General features: G+C 39.2%; 1 protein-coding gene across 1 annotated transcript in view; it reads left to right on the plus strand.

The window, feature by feature from the left end:
• Window positions 1-23,142, plus strand: part of LOC114663796 (ATP-binding cassette sub-family A member 13-like) — a 488,511-nt gene that overhangs the window by 41,328 nt on the left and 424,041 nt on the right. Inside the window, exons 10-13 of the mRNA XM_028817717.2 lie at window positions 7,045-7,158; window positions 9,567-9,657; window positions 10,997-11,173; window positions 13,445-13,757. Of these exons, the coding sequence (XP_028673550.2) occupies window positions 7,045-7,158; window positions 9,567-9,657; window positions 10,997-11,173; window positions 13,445-13,757 (695 nt within the window). The remainder of the gene's footprint in view (window positions 1-7,044; window positions 7,159-9,566; window positions 9,658-10,996; window positions 11,174-13,444; window positions 13,758-23,142) is intronic.

A 23,142-nucleotide genomic window follows, 5' to 3' on the forward strand; every position in this document is an offset into this window, starting at 1 on the left:
AAACAGTTTTTTCTTTCGCAGATGCCGTTAAGGGAATTTGCCAATACCCCTTCGTCATGTCAAGAATAGTCAGATAACGGGCCGTCCCTAGTCTCTCAAGGAGCTCATCCACCCAGGGCATGGGATATGCGTTGTACTTCGAGACCTGATTAAGACGTCTGAAGTCATTGCAAAATCTACATGGCCCATCTGGTTTGGAAACGAGGACGATAGGACTGGACCAGGGGCTATGGCTCTCCTCAATGATATCCATGTCTAGCATTCATTGAACCTCTAGCTCCAGTTCAGCATGTTTTGCTTCAGGGAGGCGATAGGGTCATTCCCTAACAACCACCGGGTCTGTCACAATGTCGTGCTGAATCAACGAGGTCGGGCCAGGTGCTTCGCTGACTACCTCCAGGACGGACAGGATTGCTCTTTCGAGCTCCTGTTGTTGGTGGGGCAACAAATTGAAGCTGAAGTTAAGCGGTGTCTTTTCTGAGAAAAGGGAGAGAGCTGGGCTGGGAGGAGGGTCGTCCTCCCTGTCCTTCCACGGCTTCAGTAGGTTGATATGGTAGACTCTCTCACTCGGTCAACAATTTGGCTGACTCACCAAATAATCGACGAGTCCTTTTCTCTACTTAACTTCATAGGGCCCTAGCCAATGAGCCAACAATTTGGAGTGGCAGGTGGGCAAAAGCACCATTACACGATCCCCTGGCTGGAATTCGCGTAGGGAGGTGTTCCGATTATAATTCCGGACCTGCGCTGCTTGAGCCCTGGACATGTGATCTTTGAGTAAGGGTCTAATTTTAGCCAATCTATCGCGTAACTGCGCAATATATTCTAAGAGGTTGGTGGAGGGAAGTGCCTCCCCTTCCCAGCCTTCTTTTAGTACATCCAATAGACCCCGGGGTTGCCGTCCATATAGCAACTCAAAAGGGGAAAACCCTGTGGAGGCTTGAGGTACCTCCCTATAGGCGAAAAGCACTAGCGGTAAAAGCTGGTCCCAGTTCCTACCGTCTGCGCTGACTACCTTGCGGAGCATCTGCTTAAGGGTTTGATTGAACCGTTCTACAAGTCCATCCGTCTGTGGATGATAGGCGAATGCCTTAAGATGCTTAACCCGGAGTAATTTGGCATCCTCCCTGAACGTATCCGATGTAAAGGGCATACCCTGATCCGTGAGGATTTCTTTGGGTATGCCCACTTGGGAAAACAGCCCTACTAGATCCCGTGTGATGTTTTTTGTGTTAGCAGTTCGCAGAGGAACTGCTTCGGGGTATCGAGTCGCATAGTCAACCATCACTAAAATATACTTGTGACCACGCACCGAAGGTTCCAGGGTTCCAACCAGATCGACACCGATCCTCTCAAAGGGAATATCTATCAGGGGGATCGGGATCAGAGGAGCGTGGTCCCTTCGAGGTATCTGGCACAGCTGACAGACTGGGCAAGACTGACAGAAACGCCGGACCTCCTCATTGACCCCGGGCCAGTAAAACCGGAGCTTTACCCTCTCCAGTGTTTTTTCGGCCCCAAGATGGGTGCCTAGAAGGTGGGCGTGAGCTAGCTCACAAACCTCACCTTCGTGCTCTGCGACTTGATAAAGCAACTCGTTCTCTAGTACAAAGTAGGGTCCGTGTGGTGTGGAAGCCATTGACGATATGTCATCAGCAAACACGATAGCATTCCTGGCAAACTTCAAGGAATCATCGTTCCATTGTTCATGTTTAAATGATGCCGGCATAGACCGATAAATCAGACCCTCGCAAGCCACTTGCTCCACCACCTGGCGAGCATGGTTTTTGTCTGGCCGTAGCCAGCGCCCGAGCTTGCCCCAGTATTCAAAAGCCTGGGCCCTAGCCGGGACTGCGGGGTCAAATCTCCCCGTACCGCTGGTATATCTTGGCCCTCAGGAGGTCGTATTGGGCGGCTTCCTCCTTGGGGAGGTCATGATAGTGCGGGCCCCTTTAGATATGGTGCCAAGATGGACACCCACTCTGCCCGCGGCCACTAGTTTCTGGTTGCCGTCCTCTCAAATATGGAGAGGTACGACTCGATGTCGTTGTCCTCCGTGAGAGCTAGCAGCAAGGTGGAGGAGGCCTCGAGGGCTCCGGCCGTACCGCTTCTGCCACTGCCATCCGCCTCTTGGTGTCTGTGACCTCCATCTTGGTCGTCGCTTGTTCAATCTTTACGGCCTGGAGCTCCGTGACTAGGGTGTTGAGGACCGCGTTCAGGTCCTGTCCTTCTGCCATTCTTCGGATCTATTTGGATCCTGCTGGCTACGCCACTGTAATAAAAGACAGAAACATGCATAAAGTTTTGGGGTTTGAGCCCCGTATACTGTAACAAAAAATGCAGTCAATTGTTTTTCTACAAAAACTCAAAAGACACTGAAGGGAGGGAGGACGGACAGTTTATAGTGGCGGACCGGATATTAAAGTGTGGAATGCTGGGATAATCCTGGTGGATTGTGGGAGTATGACATCATCAAGGGGTAAGCAGAGGAAAGGAAGGAACCCGGAAGTGTGCGTCTTCTAGAGCCATCCGGGTGATCTTTACGGCGGCGATGTCTCGGCCTTTCTAAGGAAGCAAAGAAAGATTAGTACACTGCCGTTGTCCCCCTGCGGGTTTTGTCGTGAAGCAAACCGGGTCATTAAGTTGCTCCCCAAGTGCTCGTGCGTGACACTGTCCAGCCCGGAAGTGAGAGGTGGAGTCGAGGTAAGAGCTCCGCCTCCGAGGAAACAGAAAACTCGTTTAGCCACTAATAACACAAGCAAGGCCAGCATGCCAGCAAAACAAAACCTCAGAAGAAAGACAACATCGCTTAGCCGTTAACACTGGCAAAACGGTATCATTTTTATTTTTCCTCCCACCGCTAATGCACAAGCGATGCAAGCAGTTCGGCAAAATGAAACCTCTGAAGAAAGACAAAGTCCCTTAACCACTAAAGCACAAGCGATGCAAGCATGTCGGCAAACAAATCCTCCTAGGAGAGAGACCCCCAGAGCAGTTCCTTTCAATTACCTGACATCTCTACATTTCAATTTTTTTTCTGATGATTTCAATAGTTTCTATGACCCCGGGCCTTTTACAGCACGAGCTTACACAGCTAGTACATATATATATAGTATATATTTCTGTATATAAATATTTAGATATAAACCCCCAACAACATTATTTCAAAATCTCAAAAATGCCTTGAAGGCTTTGATTGAAATTTTGTGACATTATAGAAAAAAGAAAATGAGTCAGCATTGTTTAATATCGATAAATGTATTTTTCAGTAACTTTTGTGTATGTCGATATTTATTAATATCATGCTAACTAGCATGTTCTGCGCTGCATTGAGAGTGTGTTTTATGCAAATGAATTAAACAGCAGAAGCAATTGACAGGCCATGCAAATAGCACAACTAACCAATACAGTGGACTGATAACTGAGGGTGGGGTGGTGTCCTAGACCGGAAAAAAGAGACATGGTCATGTGGGAAATTTAAATTGAAAGTTTGGTGAAGGTCAAAGAAGATGTTGTTGTTGTGGTTAAGCCATTGTTTTTTTTTTTTGCTGTTGACTACCAGCACTCTTAGATGCATAGCAGCTTTCATCTTGGTTATCTTCCACTCCACCTACCTCCAGCCCCCAGTTGCTGCACTGAAAAGTATCCCCCATCCCATGCCTGGTGTTCAAACACAGCGCTTAAAACATTAAGGGAGAAACCCAAAGCACTTTGACCTTTTTTCTGCAAACTCCAAGGAAGAAATGTCAGTCTTAGATAGTGGTGTTTGAATTTGTAATGGGGAAAAGCACTGCACTCCTCACTCTTCACGTTAATACATCACTGTAGCACATAGGGCACCAGAACGTATGTACAGTATATCCACTTCAGGTACTGCTTTTCATATACAGTGCCCCCTATAATGTTTCTGACATGGACACATTTTTCCTTGATTTGGCCCTCTGTTCCACAGTTTAAAATTACAAGTCAAAAAATTCACATGCCTCAGTTTGTAGAAGTGACAACACTTTTTATACAGAGTCCTCCCATTTCAGGGCACCATAATGTTTGGAACAATTGGTGTCACAGTTGTTTGTTGTTATTCAGATGTGATTTATTGCTGGATTAGTGCAGGCATAAGGTATCTAGGCTTGCTTCTACCTACAGACCACCTTTGAAGTCTGTAGTTGCCATTGTTCAACATGAGGGCAAGAGTTGTGCCAATGAAAGTCAAAAAGCCATTATGGGGCTGAATAAAAACAAGAATGAAAGCATCAGAGACATCGATAAACCGTAGGATTACCTAAATCAACTGTCTGGAATATTATTAAGAAGAAAGAATGCATTGGTGAGTTCAATAGTTACGAAGGATCTATATAAGGAAAAATGTGTCTTTGTCCCAAACATTTTGAAGGGCATTGTACATTCAGATCTGCAGACTTTAATGGGGGACTACAAACAACTGATGAAAAACATGAAAAGAAATGCTGTCCAGAGCGTACTTGGTGTAAACAAATGAAAACCGTGAACATCTAGTAATGACAGTAATATATACTCAAATTTCACATTATTCCTACTGATTACCCGTTTCAATTCAAAATAATCCAATTTTTCTGCAAAATTGTGCTTGGCAATGAGCACAAACACCAAGTCACAAGGAAAAGCAGAAAACAGCAAGAATTGGTTTAATGCAGGAATGTTTTACTCATGGATAACTGTGTATAGCGTGTTCAAGAGTAAGAACTAATAATATTATTACTTATTATTTGACTGACACCTTTATCCATGGTGACTTACAACATTTGTGATATAATTGATAAAAATTATTTAATTTTTCCAAAATGGGGCACAGATAGGTGAAGTGACTTGCTCACAATCACACAATGTCAGTAGTGGGATTTAAATCCACAGCATCTGGGTTTGAAGTTTCAGATCCAATGCCATAACCAGTGCGGCACATCGCCTGCCAATAATATTAGCTTGTGGTAGAAAAAAACCTTCAAATATTGTATACAGAAAAGCACTTAGTTAGTAACAGAGTACTTCTGATAAACCTGAACACCCAACGGCCCTATCACTGACACCCACTGTCTTATGAAACGTCCTAGGTGATGCTGGGTAAAACAGTTAGCTATTGTATATAACCTCTAGACTGTTGACTTATGAAAGTAGGCTGTCATGATTCTGTTGTTTTTTTAATTATTTTATGGATTTAATTTACATTTATTTAATGATTTTTGTTTCTTTTGGGCGGGGCGTTAGAATATAAGGAATTTATATTTAAGGTTTATTTTGTGCTAAAGACAATGTTAAAAATACAATATGTAATGTCATATCACAGCACCATTGTGTTTCTTATGGCTGCCCCCTTTTGGACTCAGCTTGTGTTTAATTGCTAGCCACATTGCTATGTTGGATGACTGTACGGTAGGTCATGACCTGTGATGTCACTGAATAGAATATATAAAGGTCAGGTGTTATACACTTTCTGGTTACCAGAGACTAAATTTTAACCTAAAAACACGTTAGAGTTTCTGTAATAGTTATAGTCTTTTTGGTCATTTTTGATAACGTCTTTGCTTAGTAGTTTGACTGCGACAAATTGGACAGATTCATGGTTTGTACCTTTCCTTGTTTTGTGACTTACATTTCATCTCCCTATCTCTATTTAAAAAATATCTTAAGGCATTACAGAATCATTATGCCTAAGCATTCTATCCCAGTACTGTAGAAGCTCCAAAGTTTCACAGCTGAAAAATTGCCTTCCAATTAGCCTCCATCATCAAATCATTCAATTACTAAAATAGTTAACACATTTTTTGGATAACACCACATTTAAAAGACTAGCTCTTGGGTTAGACTATAGAACATTCCTAAGAAGACAGAGATGACATGATAGAAATGCATAAATTAGGAAACTGGTGCAAAACCATATCCAAGTGTTTGGATTTTCTAGTTGGCACAGTTGGTTTCATTTTCAGGAAGTGGAAGCTACACCAGATACTGTCTAAAAAAGGTCATCCCATAAAACTTTCTGCACAGACCATAAGAAATCTTGGTAAAGAAGCCATATACAGTAGAGACCAATTATCACTTTGAAGGATCTACAGGGTTTGGTAGCTGAGGTTGGAGTAAATGTTCTCAGGTCAGTCACATGAAGAATTCTACAAAGCACTGGTTTATGTGGAAAGGTGGCACAAAAGAAGCCATTACTCAAAAAGAGCAAACTGAAAACACATCTGTAATTTGCCAAAAAGTACAAGAGTGCTAAAGAAGGATTATAGGAAAAGGTTTTGTGGTTTTCTAATCAGATGAGACGAAGATAAAACATTTTGGCCAACATGCAAAGAGATATACAAGACATCTACAAAATATGACACAGCTGACATCTCCAAAAACACAGCACTTAACAGTTAAGTATGGCGATTGTAGAATTATGCTGTATTCATGCTTTTCATCAGCATGGACTGAGCATTTGATTAAAAGAAAAGGACGAAAGGAATGGTTAGAAATTCAAGCAAATACTTTGAGAGGATCTGTTTTAACAAAGCTTGGGCAAAAGTTCAACTCTCAACAAAATGACGATCCCAAACACAGGTCCAACCAAAGTAACCTTAGAGTAGTTCATGGATAAAAAAATGAAAGTCCTACAATGGCTCTGATAAAGCTTTGTTTTAAAATCAACTGTCGGTTGGTGGAAGTGTTTGAAAATTATGGCGCAAAAGGGCCATCCGACTAATCTGAACAACCTAGAGGCCATCTCCCAGGAAGAATGGACCACAATCATTTGAGAAAAGTGAATAAAGCTGAGACATACTTACCTCAATTGCTGTTAAACATGGTTCTAAACATAGGATATTTCAGGATTTTTTTAATCTTAAGATTTTCTCTAACATAAAACAAATCATTTTGATTTGCACTGTTTTGCAATACGCATACTACAAAGAACACAATTTCAGTGTAGGTTTAGTTATTTAGTAAAATTAGAGATTTGAGTTTGAATACATTTACAAAGCACTAGTGCATAAAATAAAAAAAGTAACAAACTCTTTTTTTTTCTCCTAGGCAAATGACACTTTTAAATATCTGGAACAGCTGTTAATATACTCTCAGAATTTTCTGAAAGTTTCTGATGTGCTGGGAAAAAGGGAAAATCCTCTCATGATCAACCATTTACAGGTGGGCATGTTATATTGTGAGTTATAGTGTATTGTTAAATTGTGGACAGGGAGGCTCAAATCCTCCCTGTGTGTATAGTTTGCATAGTGTTAAGTGTGAAAAAGAAATAGAAATGAGCATAAACATGCATATACCTAAAAATACATCCTATTAAATGAAGTGTAGGAGAATAATTGCATAATGTTTAACTGAATTGTTCCCAGAGGAAGATTTAAAGAAATAAAAGCCTAGTACATGTGTTTAAATCTAAGCAGTAGCGCTAACAGAGCATCTGTCAAGTTGTCAATAGAGGAAAGGAAACTCCAGTGTAAAATATTCCTTGAGAAAATACATTTCTGGTGGGTCTATGTTGCTTTAAAATATGAAAAGTCAATATTTTCCCTTCTTAAAAACTACCTGCCTTCCCCTTCTAGCTATTATACAATATCATATGGCTCAGACTTAAGGATATTGCTGTAATATGACGGTCTTTACATCTCCCAGATGACCTAGGAATGCCTTGGGATCCCACAATATGATTTGGCAAGTGTGGCTGGGGAAAGGAACATATAGGCCTCACTGTTGCCCCCACAACTCTGTTTTGGATAAGCGGTGGAAAATAAATGAATGAATGTTGCATGGCCAAGAGCAGAAGCTGAGTGACAGTTCAGTGGCACAAAGATCCAAGTATTAACAAGAAATGGAGGATGGAAACAGACCTGACTATAATACATCCCATGCTTTTTTTTTAAGAAAATAATTTTAACAGGGTGATAAACTCTAACAAGGGTATTACAACTCCGAAGTTAAGGATTTTGTCCTGGATTTAAATGCTTGACACCCTTACTTACCAGATAGGCCATTCTACAGTTGAGGGGGTCTGTAACCTAAGGATCCATATTTTACAGTAGACATGCTAATCTTTTGAAATTTAAACTTTTTACTCAGATTGTATGAGATAAAATAATATAGAATAGCTTAATTAGTTTAAGGCAGTACATTAATACTGTGTTTTAACCCCTATTCTAGGGATAATGGGTGTAGAGTTTGAACACTTTTCCCATATCAGTGCAATATTTTCTTCTGGTGCTTCTTTTTTTATTGCACCTGCCAAAGACGTCATAATTTGGTTAATTGACCACTCAGAACTGGCCCTGTATGACTGAATGTGTCATTCCAACAGTTGGCACCTTCTGCAATTTTGGCCCCTGCTTTGCATTTGATATATGAGAGTTAGGCTCCACTACACTATAAATAGAACTAATCCTGTTGCCTGATGGTTAGATGCAATAGTTTATATACTGTATATATGGTTTCTAGGCAGGAAGGGTTGGATCCAGGAGGACGGGCGCATAGTTATATACATAGTCTCAAAACTAATCTTATTTCACTACATCCAAGGTCAGTGCCAGTGTGAGCCTATTCTGGCAGCAGTGGACACAAGGTGAGAAACGGCCCTAGGCAGGGTGGCAGGTACACATATGCACACACATATTCACTTATTCTTACACTGAGGTCAGTTCAGATTTGTCAATTAATATAACCTGCATGTCTCTGGTATTATGAGAAGAAACACATGAATAACCAGGAGAAAACCCAAAGTTCGGCTAACATCTCTGTGCAAACAGGCATGGGAGTTCTTCTATTAGCTAATACTATAAGAAGCTGGTTCTGAGAGCTTTTATAATACAGAAATTGTGCTTTTGTGGCCACTGGCAATAACCACAGTGCAAATGTGCGACCTCAGATGGAATTAGATGATTTCATAACAGAACATTTGGCGTAGTCGGAAGGATTTGTATTCTGCATGGCTCAAACATATTGCTTTGCAGTAAAGTGTGGGGCTGAGTGAAAGAGAGAGAGAAAGAGCTCAGCTTATGTCACTCAGGAAGTAATTTGTTTGCAGTGCTAAGAAGCCATACCTCTGTAAACTAGCATGGGAGTTCTCTTATTAGCTCAAGCTGTAAGAAGCTGCTTCTGAGAGGCTTTGTAATACTGTATACACATTGTAGGCTCATGGCTGGCGACTGGCAGTTACCACAGTGCATATATGTGTGACCTGGAATAGATTGTAATATGAACACCAAGTGCTCCCTCCATATTATAGTGCCTCAAGGCCAGCAGGCATATCCTTCCTAAATTCAAATTTAATTTAAATTTCAAGAGTATTATCATGTAAACTAACTATTATGAGAATTGGAAGGTGGAAAGGAATTGTCTTTTATCTTGGGAGTCATTATTAATGTAATAAAGTTACTTCATTAATGTGTAAATTCATTTCTTTTGTACGTAGTTTTAATACATTGACATGATTGAAGTTATGTACGACAACTTCAGTTGGTCGGTTATTTTTTTAAGAAATGCTTAATTGTTAAATTATTAATTAATAAATGCTCAATTATTGATTTATTGCATTTCATTCTTTGCAGGGAGCTTTGGAAAACAATTTTATTCACAGTTTTATAGAGAGCCAGTTAAATATTGATCTGAATCTATTGTCCAAAGAGCTTTGGGAATATGGTAAGTCTGGTTGTGTTTTTATTTTGGTTCCTCTACTTGCATATAAGTCTTATAAAAAAAGTAATTTTCCTCACACCAAACGTTGACATGCTGCTGGAAACTTTTCTTTAAATGTACTGTTGAAATGATACAGAAACATCAGGTACAGAATGAAATGGCAAACTTCACAATAGTGAAAAATGTTCAAATAACAGCTACAGTGCAGATGTCTGGAAATGTAAAAAGTGATGTTGTGCATTGTGTTTATTGATTTAACAAAAAATCAAATTCACTTTTTAGGAACCAATCTTCACTTTCTGCTTATTGGATGATATTTTACATTTCATATTAACTCTGCACCTCATATTGTAACTCAGATAGGTTCTTTCACTAAACTTTTTAATTCAATGAGTTAACTCAGTCGACCAATGAAGATTGTTGTTTTCATCTAACTGGTGCTGAATAAAAATGCACTTCTGCATGAATGGAAGTGTTTTGGGGAGGTCTACTCTAGCTGTTATTTCTATTCAATAAATGTTTCTTGACCAAGACAATTTGGACCTAGGTATGATTAAGGTAGCGTGAATTCAACCCTGGATGGGATTGGGATTAGTCGTCATTCAAGGCAGGAGATGTGCTGTAAGATATCTCAGCTGGGAATGCTTCTGTAATGGTAAATTATCCCATTGTAGCGGAGGAGCCAGCTTTTGGGAATACTGGGTCTCCAAGTAATGGAAGCCACCCCAAATGAAAGTATTTCAGGGACGGGGAGAAACACTGGTTGCTAGAGTTGTAGTTCTATAGCCCAAAAGACGGCAGTAACAATGTCTGTTATGTTATGCCTGGAACCCTGACACATATTGTATTAGGCAGACATACTCTTTATATAGAGAGAAGGTTTCAAGACTGCATGAACATTTTAGGTGAGCAAGGGTAGTTCTAAGAGGTCCAGAGGACATTCCTGACTTTGAAGTGCTCCAAGAGTTAATCATGAAAGTGAATTTAGGATGCTATGTCTGGTCAAAGTTTGGGAGAACAGTTGGCAAAAACATGACAAGTAGAGGTGGTGAATGAGGTAAAGGAGGCTATTGAGAGGAGCGTTGATGCTGTTCTATAGGCATCCCAAGTTATAGACAGGGCAAAATACTGTTCAGCAAGGCCTAGTGGGGAAGAATGTTATTTTGTTTTCCCTTAGTTGATGTGTAATACATAAACATCTTGCGTTTAAACCTTCCCTGTGTGATTCATCTTTTAACAAAACCATACTTATATGTATCTATTTGGGGATGGGGGAAAAGGGCTTCTTATCAACCATAGTACATTATTATTATTATCATTATTTTATTTTATTTTTTTACAGAGACAACAATAAACGCAACTTTAAAAAACTCAGTGGCAAAGAAGATTACACGATTATCTCGACTAATGGTTAATATCTCAGATTGTTTGTCAATAGATCGTATGTATGGGTTCAAATCACAAGAAGAGCTAGAACTAAAAGCAACACAGCTAATGGAACAAAACAATTTCCTGGCTAGTAAGTGTTTTTTATTGCTTATGTTTCCCACAATATAGTGATGACCCAAGTGAATGTCATTTTGGGTGTAATATAGTTGTAAGTAATGTAAAAAAAATCTGTGTTGAGGGATACATGCAGACTACAACAGGCAAAATAGGCAGATTTTTTTTTTGTTCTTTATTTCACCTTATACAATTTCTTGTATTAGGAATTTGTTAGTTTTCACATACCCCTTGGGGTTAGAGCACAGGGTCAGCCATTGTACAGTGCCCCTGGAACAATTACAGGTTAAGGGTCTTGCTCAAGGGCCCAGCAGAGTAGGATCTCTTTTGGCAGTGACGGGGATTCGAACTGGCAACCTTCTGGATACCAGCACAAATCCTTAGCCTCAGAGCCACCACTCCGGCCCTAAATTTTAAAAAACTCAGTGGCAAAGAAGATTACATGATTATCTCGACTAATGGTTAATATCTCAGATTGCTTGTCAATAGATTGTATGTATGGGTTCAAATCACAAGAAGAGCTAGAACTAAAAGCTCAGATGGAAAGAAGTATCCAGTTATCTGTCACTGCTCTATTTTTATTCACTTATATTTTCTGCATCGTCTTTACTGCTCAGTGATAGGATGGTACAACAATTAGCACTGCTGCCTCAAAGATCCAGTGGTTTGCATTCCTATTCTACGCCAAGTTTTTTTTTCCTATTTCTGGATGGGTTTTATTCTGAGCTTTCCAGATTTCCTCTTACATTCCCAATGATGTGCATTTCAGATTAATCAGTGATTCTTAATTAGCTCAGTGAGTGTGTGGTGGTGATCCAAGTTTGTTTCCTGACTTGTAACCAATGCTGCCACAAAAGCATACAGCCCCCGTAACTATAACCTAAATTAACACTTTGAACATGAGGTATGAGTTAACTTGTATCACACTGAGCCTGTCTATGCACGACATATGATATAACTCATATCTCAGTATACAGCCACTATAGACACACTGCTTTGTCTCAGTTATCTATTGTAGTGCTGCCATCTGGTGGAGAGCTATAGAATTTTTTTGCTGGTAAGAAATGGTCCAGCAGTGAAGAATATGTAATGTTATATTTTTACTGTGCTGCTCAGTTTACATATTTCATAATGTGTCTTAGATTTTTGATCTAAAAGTAGAGTGCCATGTAATGGTACATGCTAATAATGGCCTTATATATAATCAAGATTGATTAACTAACTGCGGTGGGTTGGCACCCTGCCCAGGATTGGTTCCCTGCCTTGTGCCCTGTGTTGGCTGGGATTGGCTCCAGCAGACCCCCGTGACCCTGTGTTCGGATTCAGCGGGTTGGAAAATGGATGGATGGATGGATTGATTAACTAAAGTGAAGCGAATAGATATTAAAGTGCATTTGATATGCCTAGTTTGAAGGGAGCAGATGTACCTCAGGATCATGGCTTTCATGATATGGGTTCCTTCATAAAATTACTAATTTAAACAAATGGAATATGTTATTACCTAAGTGAGGAATGATATGGATTTACATGACAGCTTATGTCATCAAATACAGCAGCTTATATGTGAATATAAAACACTTAAGTGTGCTTTTCTATTCCATGCTCTGTAAACTCAATGCAGCTCTTAGGTTCTCTTACTTGGAAGTTACCCTTTCCATGTGGCCAGAGCATCACTACTGTTGCTGCTAACCATGCATGTCCAAAGGTCCTCCTAAACCCATAATGCAGCCCCTCTTTAACTCTCAGGTCTCTCATTCAGTTGTTTTTTTTATCTCTACTACTGTGGGATTTTGAAAAGTTTCTTCATTCATTAGTCCAGATTCTCTATGAATATGGTTAATCATGGCTGTTGTACCTGTCTATTTCAATTGTGCATCTGCATCTTCAGCCACATCTGTACAGTGGAAGAGAGGGAGATAGAGAGAAAGAAAGAAAGAAAGAAAGAAAGAAAGAAAGAAAGAAAGAAAGAAAGAAAGAAAGAAAGAAAGAATAATGTATATGCATATGAAAGAAGCAATTAACTCAATTCCTACAAACATTCTTGAGAAAGTGTTTGTCCAGTTCATTTCTACTTTGCATCTCAATTACTATACAAAGCCAGACACAAGCAGGAGTCTTGTAAGCCCATTCTTTGTTCAGTCTCATTTGTCCTTTTAAAAATGTTAATTATATTTTATAAATTTAATATAATAAATATTAAGGAATGTATGTCAATCACTTCTAAATTGAGAGTATTTTTTGTAATATCAGTTAATGAGTACTGTATATATTTTTGTTTTTTCCGAAGGTGTAATTTTCCAGTCTCCAGAAAATCATAGCACTGAAACTCGGAGATCTTCCAACTTCTCTCTGCCGGCTCATGTGAAGTACACAATCCGAACCAATGTTCTGAACAGCATGCGCACTGACCGCCTCAAAAACCCAGTCTGGACTGTGCACCCCAAGAGCATTCCTGCCACCAGCTTTCGATATAACCGTATCTTTATTCCACTGCAAGACATGATTGAGAATGCAATTATAGCTGTGCAGACAGGCAGAAGTGTGGTGGATCATGTGACGATGGTTCAGTCCGTGCCTTACCCATGTCACTTTAGGGACAGGTAAGTAAATTTAGAAGAGTTTTGACATTTGATGTTCTCTTATATTGAAGTGAATTTAAGCACTGCTCGATATCTCATATTTATCACTTGTATAATTTAATTATTTGCTGCAGAAATTTAATTCAATACCAATACAGTATGAGAAAACACAATTCAATATAAACACCCAACAAAATGTTGAAACATATACAAAGAACCCTCAATCTTTGTATACAAAAATATAGACTGTCACGTATGTGCACTGGAAGCACATTCCAGATTCATCAGAGTTATGTCATACCACCCCAGGATGAGAGGGGGTGCTGTTGTCATCTCCCTTTCTCTCCACCGCTCTGGGTAACTGACTCTACCCTTCCTGGTTGGAGTGTTATAACACCCAGGCTGGCTGAAGGACAGAGCTCTCTCCCAAACAAGACACCCACCCAATAGAGAACTAAATTTCAACTTCCAAGGTTGTTTCTTTTGCACTTAATACATTCTGTTTTGATAAAGTGCAATATAAATAACATTTATTATTATTATTATTATTATCATGCCATCTAGCACTGTTTTTGTTTTAATTTTCTTAGAATTAAACGGATATCTCTTTGTTTTGATTCTCTAATGTCGCTGCGGGGTGGGGTTTGTTTTGTTTTGGATGTGCTCTGTCTCTTTGTATGTCAGAGGACCGGGATATTGCGAAGTGGGATCAAGCCTCATATGGGGAAGCAAAATGGGGGGGTGGGGGGATAAAGGGGGGAGAGAAGGAGAGCAGGCTATATCTAATCTTTTCTTCTAATCCCTATAACTATAAATACCAGTGCAACAATAGGCTAAAATGCAATAACTCATGGGGAATTTTGAAATTAAGATTAAAACTGCCTCACTACCAGTTAAGACTATAAAATGACATTAAAAATTCAGAATCAATGTCTCCATGATGGGACAGTTAACTTTCTGAGCTGGAATGTTAAAGGCCTGAATCATGAATTAAAGAGAAAGAAAGTATGCTCTCACCTAACAGGCTTAAACGCTAAAATAGTATTTTTACAGGAGACCCACTTACTAAGCAAGGATCAGTTCAGACTACAAAAAGACTGGACTGGCCAAATGTTCCATTCTAGCTTTATAAAGAAAACTAGAGGGGTGGGAATTCTCATACATAGAACAGTTCCATTTGTAGCATCAGATGTAGTATCGGACCCTGAAGGGAGATATGTGATGGTCATGGGCAACTTATATAACAGTAAAATGATTTTGATAAATGTTTATGCACGCAATGTCGATGATAAGGAATTCATGTAAAATCTATTTGCATCCATTCCCAATGTGAACACTCATAAAATTATAATGGCTGGGGACTTTAATTGTGTTCTAAATCCACTCTTAGATAAGACTCCTCTGGCAGGGGGGACGACATCTAATACTGCAAAGACAATTACACAGTTTTTAAATGACCACAACTTATCAGACCCCCCCCTGGAGGTTTCTTAACCCAAACTCAAGAACATATTCGTTCTACTCACCAGTGCATTATAGCTACTCAAGAATTGATTATTTTTTTATAGATAATAATTTCCTGCCTACGATTAAATCATGCAAATACGACACAATTGTTATCTCCGACCATGCCCCTCTAGTCTTGGAGCTAAAATCATTAAGCCCCTCATACTCACCTCGTAGATGGCGCCTTAACCCTCTTTTATTGGCAGACGAGAACTGCACAGAATTTATATCCAAACAAATCAGCTTCTTCCTTGAGACAAACATGCCCACAGAGGTTTCTGCAGGAACACTCTGGGAAACTCTAAAGGCCTTCTTAAGAGGACAGATTATTTCATATCTTTCCCACAGAAATAAATTAGAAACCAAGAAAGTGTCAAAGTTATTGCAAATATACTAATAACCCAATTGTGCTTTACTCACTCAGAATATGGAACCAACTTAGAAAGCATTTTAAGATGGAAAATCTTTTATCTGTGGCACCTCTGCAAGAGAACCACCTCTTTCAACCATCGCAAACATATCCAGTTTTTAATACCTGGATAAGTTTTGGAATTAAAATGCTCAGAGATCTTTATATAGACAACATATTTGCATCTTTTGAACAATTACGTTCAAAATTCAACCCAGCTACACATTTCTTTCACTATCTTCAAATTAGAAATTTTGTTAAACAGAAATTGCCCAATTTTCCCCACCTCACACCCTCCACAATGCTGGAGAAAATACTGCTCAATTTCGAGGAATTAAACACCATTTCCGCACTATATAAAATCCTATTAGAGTCCCTACCTTTCAAAGATCCAAGAGGACATTGGGAAGAAGATCTCTTAATCAATATATCAGAAAAGGAGTGGAAGGTAGCATAGCAGAGAATTCACTTGAGCTCCACATGCACAAAGCATAGAATTATTCAACTAAAAATTATATATCGAGCTCATCTGTCTTGCTTAAAACTGTCCAAAATGTTTCCAGGTCAAGATCCAACCTGCGAACGCTGCAACCAAGCTCCTGCCTCACTGGGTCACATGTTTTGGGCCTGCACCAAGCTAACATCATTTTGGACCAAAATTTTTAAGTGCCTTTCAGACAGTCTTGGTATCACAATCCCTCCTAACCCATTAATAGCTGTGTTTGGTGTTCTTCCAGAAGGACTTGAAGTGGAGAAGGACAAGCAAACGGTGATTGCATTCACTGCACTTTTGGCATGCAGACTTATTTTGTTAAATTGGAAGAATCCTAACTCTCCTCTGATAAGTCAGTGGGAAACTGATGTTTTATATTATTTGAAATTGGAAAAAATAAAATTCTCAGTTAGAGGATCTGTACAAAATTTTTTCAAAACCTGGCAGGATCTAATCAATATTATTTTAGAATAAGAGAAATAACTATTACCGCATTTAATTCCCTTCTCCATTTCTTATTTACATATATATTTATTTCTCCCTTTCTTTTGTTTATTGTTACCTTATTAAAAAGCCCTAAGCAATTCTCCTTTGGCTAAGCTCTCCTTCTCAGGGGTGGGGTTTGATTTGCCTTCAATTTTGTTTGGTTATAAATTGATCTATTTGTATAGAATGATTACAATAAAAAATTAAAAAATAAATAAAAAAAAAAAAAGAATTAAACGGGATGACACAGCTGGTGTCCCAAATTTTTGCATCTCTAGGTTGTGTTATTCCCCCACTTGATGACAATATATATTGTACTAGCTGTCCCCCACAGCTCTACCCACATAGTAGTGATACAGAACAAACTTTAAAAATCAATAAAAAACAGGTATTGCTATCTAAGCGGAGGCAAGGTACGGTCCAAAACATGGCTAGAGGTAGACTGATTCAAATGGAGGCTGGCACGTGAGTGTGGAGGGCCCTGCCTGGTTCTCCACTCCTGACGTCATGCTTCCCCTACCCCTCAGCCCACAGCCTCTGTCTCAGATTAGTGTGAATATATCACTCCTGCAAGCAAACTATGAGACTTAGCGCGATGAGTGAAGTCGCAAAATCAACCAGAATGTTCAAGCAAATTATAGTAAAAAACCCGATCTGAATCTCGTTCACTAGCTTAGTAGGAGGCTTGTTCTGTGGTTGGCGCGGGAGTGAGGAGGGCCCCCCTTGGCTCTCCACTCCTGACATCATACTTCCCCCTCCCCTTGGCCCGCACCCTCTGTCTCAGATTAGCGTGACTATATTGCTCCTGTAAGTCAACTATGATACTAAGCACGATGACAGAAGTTGCAAAATCAACAGGAATGTTCAAGCAAATTATCGAAAAAAACCCGATCTAAATCCATTAAGTAGTTCTCTCGTGAAAAGCGGACAGACAAACAAACAGACAGACAGACGTTGGATTTTATATAGAGAGAGATGTGTGTAGTAAATCAATCAGAAAGGCAAGAAAGAAGTGTTGGAGCTCCAGAGGACATTATGTTTTAATGTCTAAATTGAAGTAGTGTTGTTGGCTCTTGAAGGCTGAAAGCAGCTTCTGGAAGGAGATAAGGCCATTCTCTCTTAGAAGCTAGGTCTCAATTGAGCACTGACTTTGTGTATGGTGGCTGCTGATGTTAGAGAGGAAGCAGAAAGAGCAGAGCTGGTGACTTGCAAACTGGGAGTGACATCTGTAATCTCCTAGAGAGTTCTCATTCATTCTAAAGTAAATAGAAACTGTATTGGTGGTGGTATCATACCAAAAACTTCCCTGTATTTTTAGTCGACCCAGCACCAATGAGACACTCAGTGTATATACATCAATACATTCTGCAAGTGATCATTCCAGCGCCAGTGATTTTATTTGGATAGAATATGTTTGAAAACCAGTCCATCACACGTGATGTTGCATGCACTCCAAGACAGTCCAAGTGCCACCACTGACACTGAGAAGAGAAAGAAACTGGAAATGATTTAGTAATTGCAAAATAAAAAACACAACATAACTAATTAAAAAACACAATATAGAAGGACAATATGAAACAACCTCAGCAGCAGCTCTAAAAAGAATATTAAATGCTATAGTAATGAGTCGTGAGCCTTGATTTAAATACTGCATCTGATATGTCAATAGATAAATCATTTCAGATTTCACTAGTTTCATTTATTCTTTGAATTTTAAGCAGATATGTGTCTTGAGATTGCAATACACACCCTGGAGTGTAAGTAATATTAAGTTCTGCAAGGTGAGAGGAATAAACTATTTATGAGTGTCTGTGTGATAAGGAGTATTTTAAAATCAGCTCAAAATTGAATTGGAAGCCAGTGAAGTGATTTAAGAGTTACAGTTTTGTGGTTATATTCCTTAAACTCTAGTTATGAACCCTACTGATAGGGTTTTGAATTATTCAAGTTCAATTCAAATGTATTGCCATGTGGACATGGTCTTATGATTTGGGTTTGTTTTAGGTTTTTTTCTTCTCTTTATTCTGAACTCTGACCATTTTCTCACTATCGCCGTTTTTAAGTTTCATAATCTAATTTTGATGTTTATTTTTTCATTTAAAGTCCTTTTGACATAGTTAGAAGTATTGAATATCTTATCGAGATGGCATATTTGTTCATCTTGTACACAGCCATTTTATGGCTTCTTCTTTTTCATTGTTATCAGAACATTACCATGCAAGGATAGTGGACTTCATTTTCTCACAAGATTAGATATTAGTGTACATGTATAGTTTAGTGATTTCGTGTCAAAGACTTGCATGCTACAAACTCTCAACTACATATTCTGGTTTCCAATTCTGATGAAGATGGAAGATAAGGCTGATTCTTGGCTTCAGTATTGGCTTGGGTTTTGACATATATTTTTTCTCCCGGTCCTAATTCAGTACATCTGCCTTGTGCCCTTCATTAACAGAACTCATAGTGCATGAAATTCTTACTTGTATGTCTCCTGAGATCAGTTGACAATGATACATTTCACAAGTGGACGGAGTTGAGAAAAACAACTGTGCAGGATGGCTGAGGTCTTTAATAATGTCTGCTTTTCCAGGGATGTGAGTGTTAGGCTGAGTTTATACTTTACGTGATGTGACACGTGCTGCAGTGGACGCTCCTGCTATGCAAGAGTTTTACTGTTTATACTTGCACGTGTACTTTGCTTCGCTGTGTTGTGAATTGCCTGGAACACCATTTAAATTCCAATAACACCTTACTGCAGTATCTCTGAAAAGGATGTTTAATGATTGAATCCATCAATCCAGGGATTTGCCCATTCCAGCAAGCATTGGGCACGAGGCTGAAACTATCCCTGGATGGGCATCAGCTCATCGCAAGGTGAATACAAGCACTCATACACACTAGCATCATTTTAGATGTCACCAAATCTGCATATCTTAGGAAGGAAACCCGAGCACACTGTGGAAACCACAGCAGGAAAACATGTAAACTACTGGCAGAGAATACCAGTGATGTGACTCCCTGCAAGACAACAGTGCTACCACTCTGCCACCGTGTCACTCCGATGTGTGTAATTATTAACAGTATTCATTATTTAAATGAAATTAATGATTTATCTGTAAAATGTAACACACATACTTTAATGCATTTCATCACGAAAATGATATCAAGTATAAATCTTAGGATTCTAAATGTTCAGAAAGTTGGAATATCATATATTTAATGTGTTCTGTGTGGCGATCTATTGCTGTTTGCCGCTGCTGTCAGGTCAGGAGAAAGAGCCAGAAAAAAAAGACGGCACAGAAGACGGTATGTGAGACTTTTAAAATGTATCGTGTCATTAAGGTCGGGAATATGCAACGCTTGAATATAAAAGCACCACAAATGCATTTGTATGTCAGCATTTTGCTTCGCCACATCAAACCATTCATCAAACATCGAAGTGTGCACATTGATCTTGTAGAATCCGCAAGGTATCTTTCTGTCACATGTAGATAGTAAACAGAGACTCTGACGTCACATTCCCACTTTTATCTCACTGCGCCCCCAGACTTTTTGCTGGTACTGCAACTCGCGCACGCGTTGCATTAATTTCTGAGGACCTGCTCAGAGAATGCGTCAAATGAATGTTGGGAACGCGTGGCAGCCGTGATCATGAAGTATAAATGAGCCTTTATATACAGTATGTCCTGCTGGGTGTCACCTTCATCACCACCACACCACACCCACATATGGTACCAGGATGTGATCTGGCCAGTGCGGATGGAGAAATGCTGACACAGTGCACCTGAAGAAGTATAGGTTCTTCTGAACATTTTAGGCAAGAGTCGAACTGTGTCATCTGTAGAGTATTAAGTGGATGGTGCAAACAGCCTGAACATAAACCATTACAAAAAAATTGGAGACTAATAAACTAGATTTTCAAGATCCTGCCACATACGAAAATACCTTAATATTATGCCTGTTAGCTTAGTGTTCTATAAGTCATTCTAAAAAAATTATAGTTAAATTAAAGCACAAACTGGTATGTACTGTAAGGCTCACCATGCAAATTATGTATAGTAATGCTAATGCTGACTAGATAGACGATTCATGCTATACAATTTCTTAAAATATTAAAATGGTATTTCCATATTGTCACTGTCCTCAGTAAGTTTCATTTCCAGTCCCGTTTTGGACATTCTGCAGTACATCACAGTGCAGGCAAACAACACTGCTAGCAGCAACACATGCAGACTAAGGTATATCAGGTGCCACTAAAAGAATAGAAACAAAATGAGAAAGGTATATTAACAGTCATTTCAAACAAGAACTCAAATTATTAGAAAGCTTATGGATAGACTTGGCATTAGTTCTAGCAAGAGTATGTTACGTTTAAACAGTAAGTCCTCAGTCATCATTTAAAAGCTGAGACTGATCTCTCAAGAATTTGAAGGCCCAATCCGTAAAGAATACCTTTAGTATTTTGATTTATTCTGGATATTATAAGAAAATTTGAATTTTGAAATAAATATGCACTGTACAATCTGAAATGTACTAATTAAATGGTAAGGTGGGGAAAGCCACATTCTTGTTAGGCACAAGTGAAATATCAGGATTAGTATGAGTGGTGTAATAGATGGCCGGAGACCTTGCCTGGTCGGGAAGCCCTTTTGAGGAGAGGACCAGGGGAGTGGATATGTCAACAACAGTACCTCCCCCGGGACACAAGAGAGCAGCCCCCCTGGTTTGTATCAGGGCCATGAGTTTGGGGCTTAGAAGCCCAACCCTGCTGGGGCCCGTAGCCACCGCCAGGGGGCGCCTGGACAGCTCTGGAGCCTTGGCATACAGCACTTCTGCCACACCTGGAAGTGCTGCCAGATGTTAATTAGGAAGCACCTGGAGCACTTCCTGGTGAAGTATAAAGGAGACCGCCTCACTCCACTCGGGGAGCCAGAGTCGGGAGGAGTAAGATAGAGCTTGCGAGTGAGGGGTGGAGGTGGCAGAAGAAAGGACTGAGTTTATTGGGGTTTGTGCATTGTGTTGTGCCAAAAAGAAATAAATGTGTGTGTTCTGAGCATTGTTGGTCTGTGCGTCTGTCTGTAGCCAGGCTGATCTTCTACAGTGGCTAAAGACCAGGAAATGGCCAAGAAAATAAGACGTAGTGGGAGATGAGAAACAAGTTCATGAGTAACGAGCAAGATGAAAATCAAACATCAATGAGTCAGGAAACCAAAAACGAACCTAGCACTTCATGACATAAAGAGAACAGGCACTGGTTTATCTACTAAGGAGCAGAGTATACTCAGAGTAACCGTCACCTGTTAATAGTACATTTTTCTCCAACATCATTAGAATGATAAACAAGGTCACTAGGTCAAATAGCATCGTGAAAATAATGTAACAGGACACAAGGAGCCAATAATCAAAACCAACTAAAAAAAACAACCAATGGAAACGTGATGTGCAAGTGAAAAAAAAAAAAACATGGGTATAAAACTAATTATACAACAATTTAACTTTACATACTGAAAAAAGAATTTTAGAATCAGCAATAAAATTATTTGGAAGCCAATAAAGTGACTTAAGTGCTGGAGTTGCATGGCTGAACTTCTCAGTTCTGGTTATACTTCTTATTGCTTTGTTTTGAATTAGCTGTAATCTACTGAGGAAACAATTTAAAAGATCCCGAAAATCCAAGATATTTTGTATTTCTGAGCCTGCAGGAAAATAATTTTCACTAATCAAATACGCAAGCTTAATGATAAAACATATAATTTGGATTAACTGATAAATGCACCTGAGTATCATCAGTATGTGAATGAAAAATAATGGCCTAATTCCATATTACAATACCGTACGGATACTTAATAAAGACAAAAAAATTGGTCCCAGGCTTTAACGGTACTCAAGGCCAGACTAAGACCTCCATGGGCATATATGGTTGCCAAAGCTTCAAGTAGAAACAAAATCCCAAACTTTATATTTAGTTAATTTCACCAACCTTTTTTGTTAATTTGTCTGTTTCAATGAAAGTAACAAACTAATGGATGAGTGCAATGTCATATCTATGGGTAATCAACTTTCTTCTGACAGCACAGTTAACAAACATCTGACATTTCAAAATGGTCTATCACACTTTGTGTCAAAAAAATGACGTGTAACTGAGCATATTCACATATTTACACCAACTTACATGGCACATTGATGCTAGCAGTGGTGGTATTAGCTTTTTTCCAACCATTCTAATAAGTCTTAACAGAGTTTATGGCTTTATAGCTTGTTCAAGACATCCTTTTGGTTTATATTTTCAAAAATGTCTGGTATAGTTTACACCAAAACACATCTACTGTTCTATCTCTTTTTAATTTTTGTTTGTTTTCCCTGCACCACTGGACTCTAATTTTGAATGATCATTCATTTGGACTTTTTCTGTTTTGTGGCATCATATGTACAACCTCATAAAATTTTCCTATTAGACGCCTGCTCTGATCGTGCCACATTCATATTAACCCAACAAGACTCATATTTTTCTT

Source organism: Erpetoichthys calabaricus, chromosome 13, assembly GCF_900747795.2.
Source record: "Erpetoichthys calabaricus chromosome 13, fErpCal1.3, whole genome shotgun sequence".
NCBI classification, from domain to species: domain Eukaryota; kingdom Metazoa; phylum Chordata; class Cladistia; order Polypteriformes; family Polypteridae; genus Erpetoichthys; species Erpetoichthys calabaricus.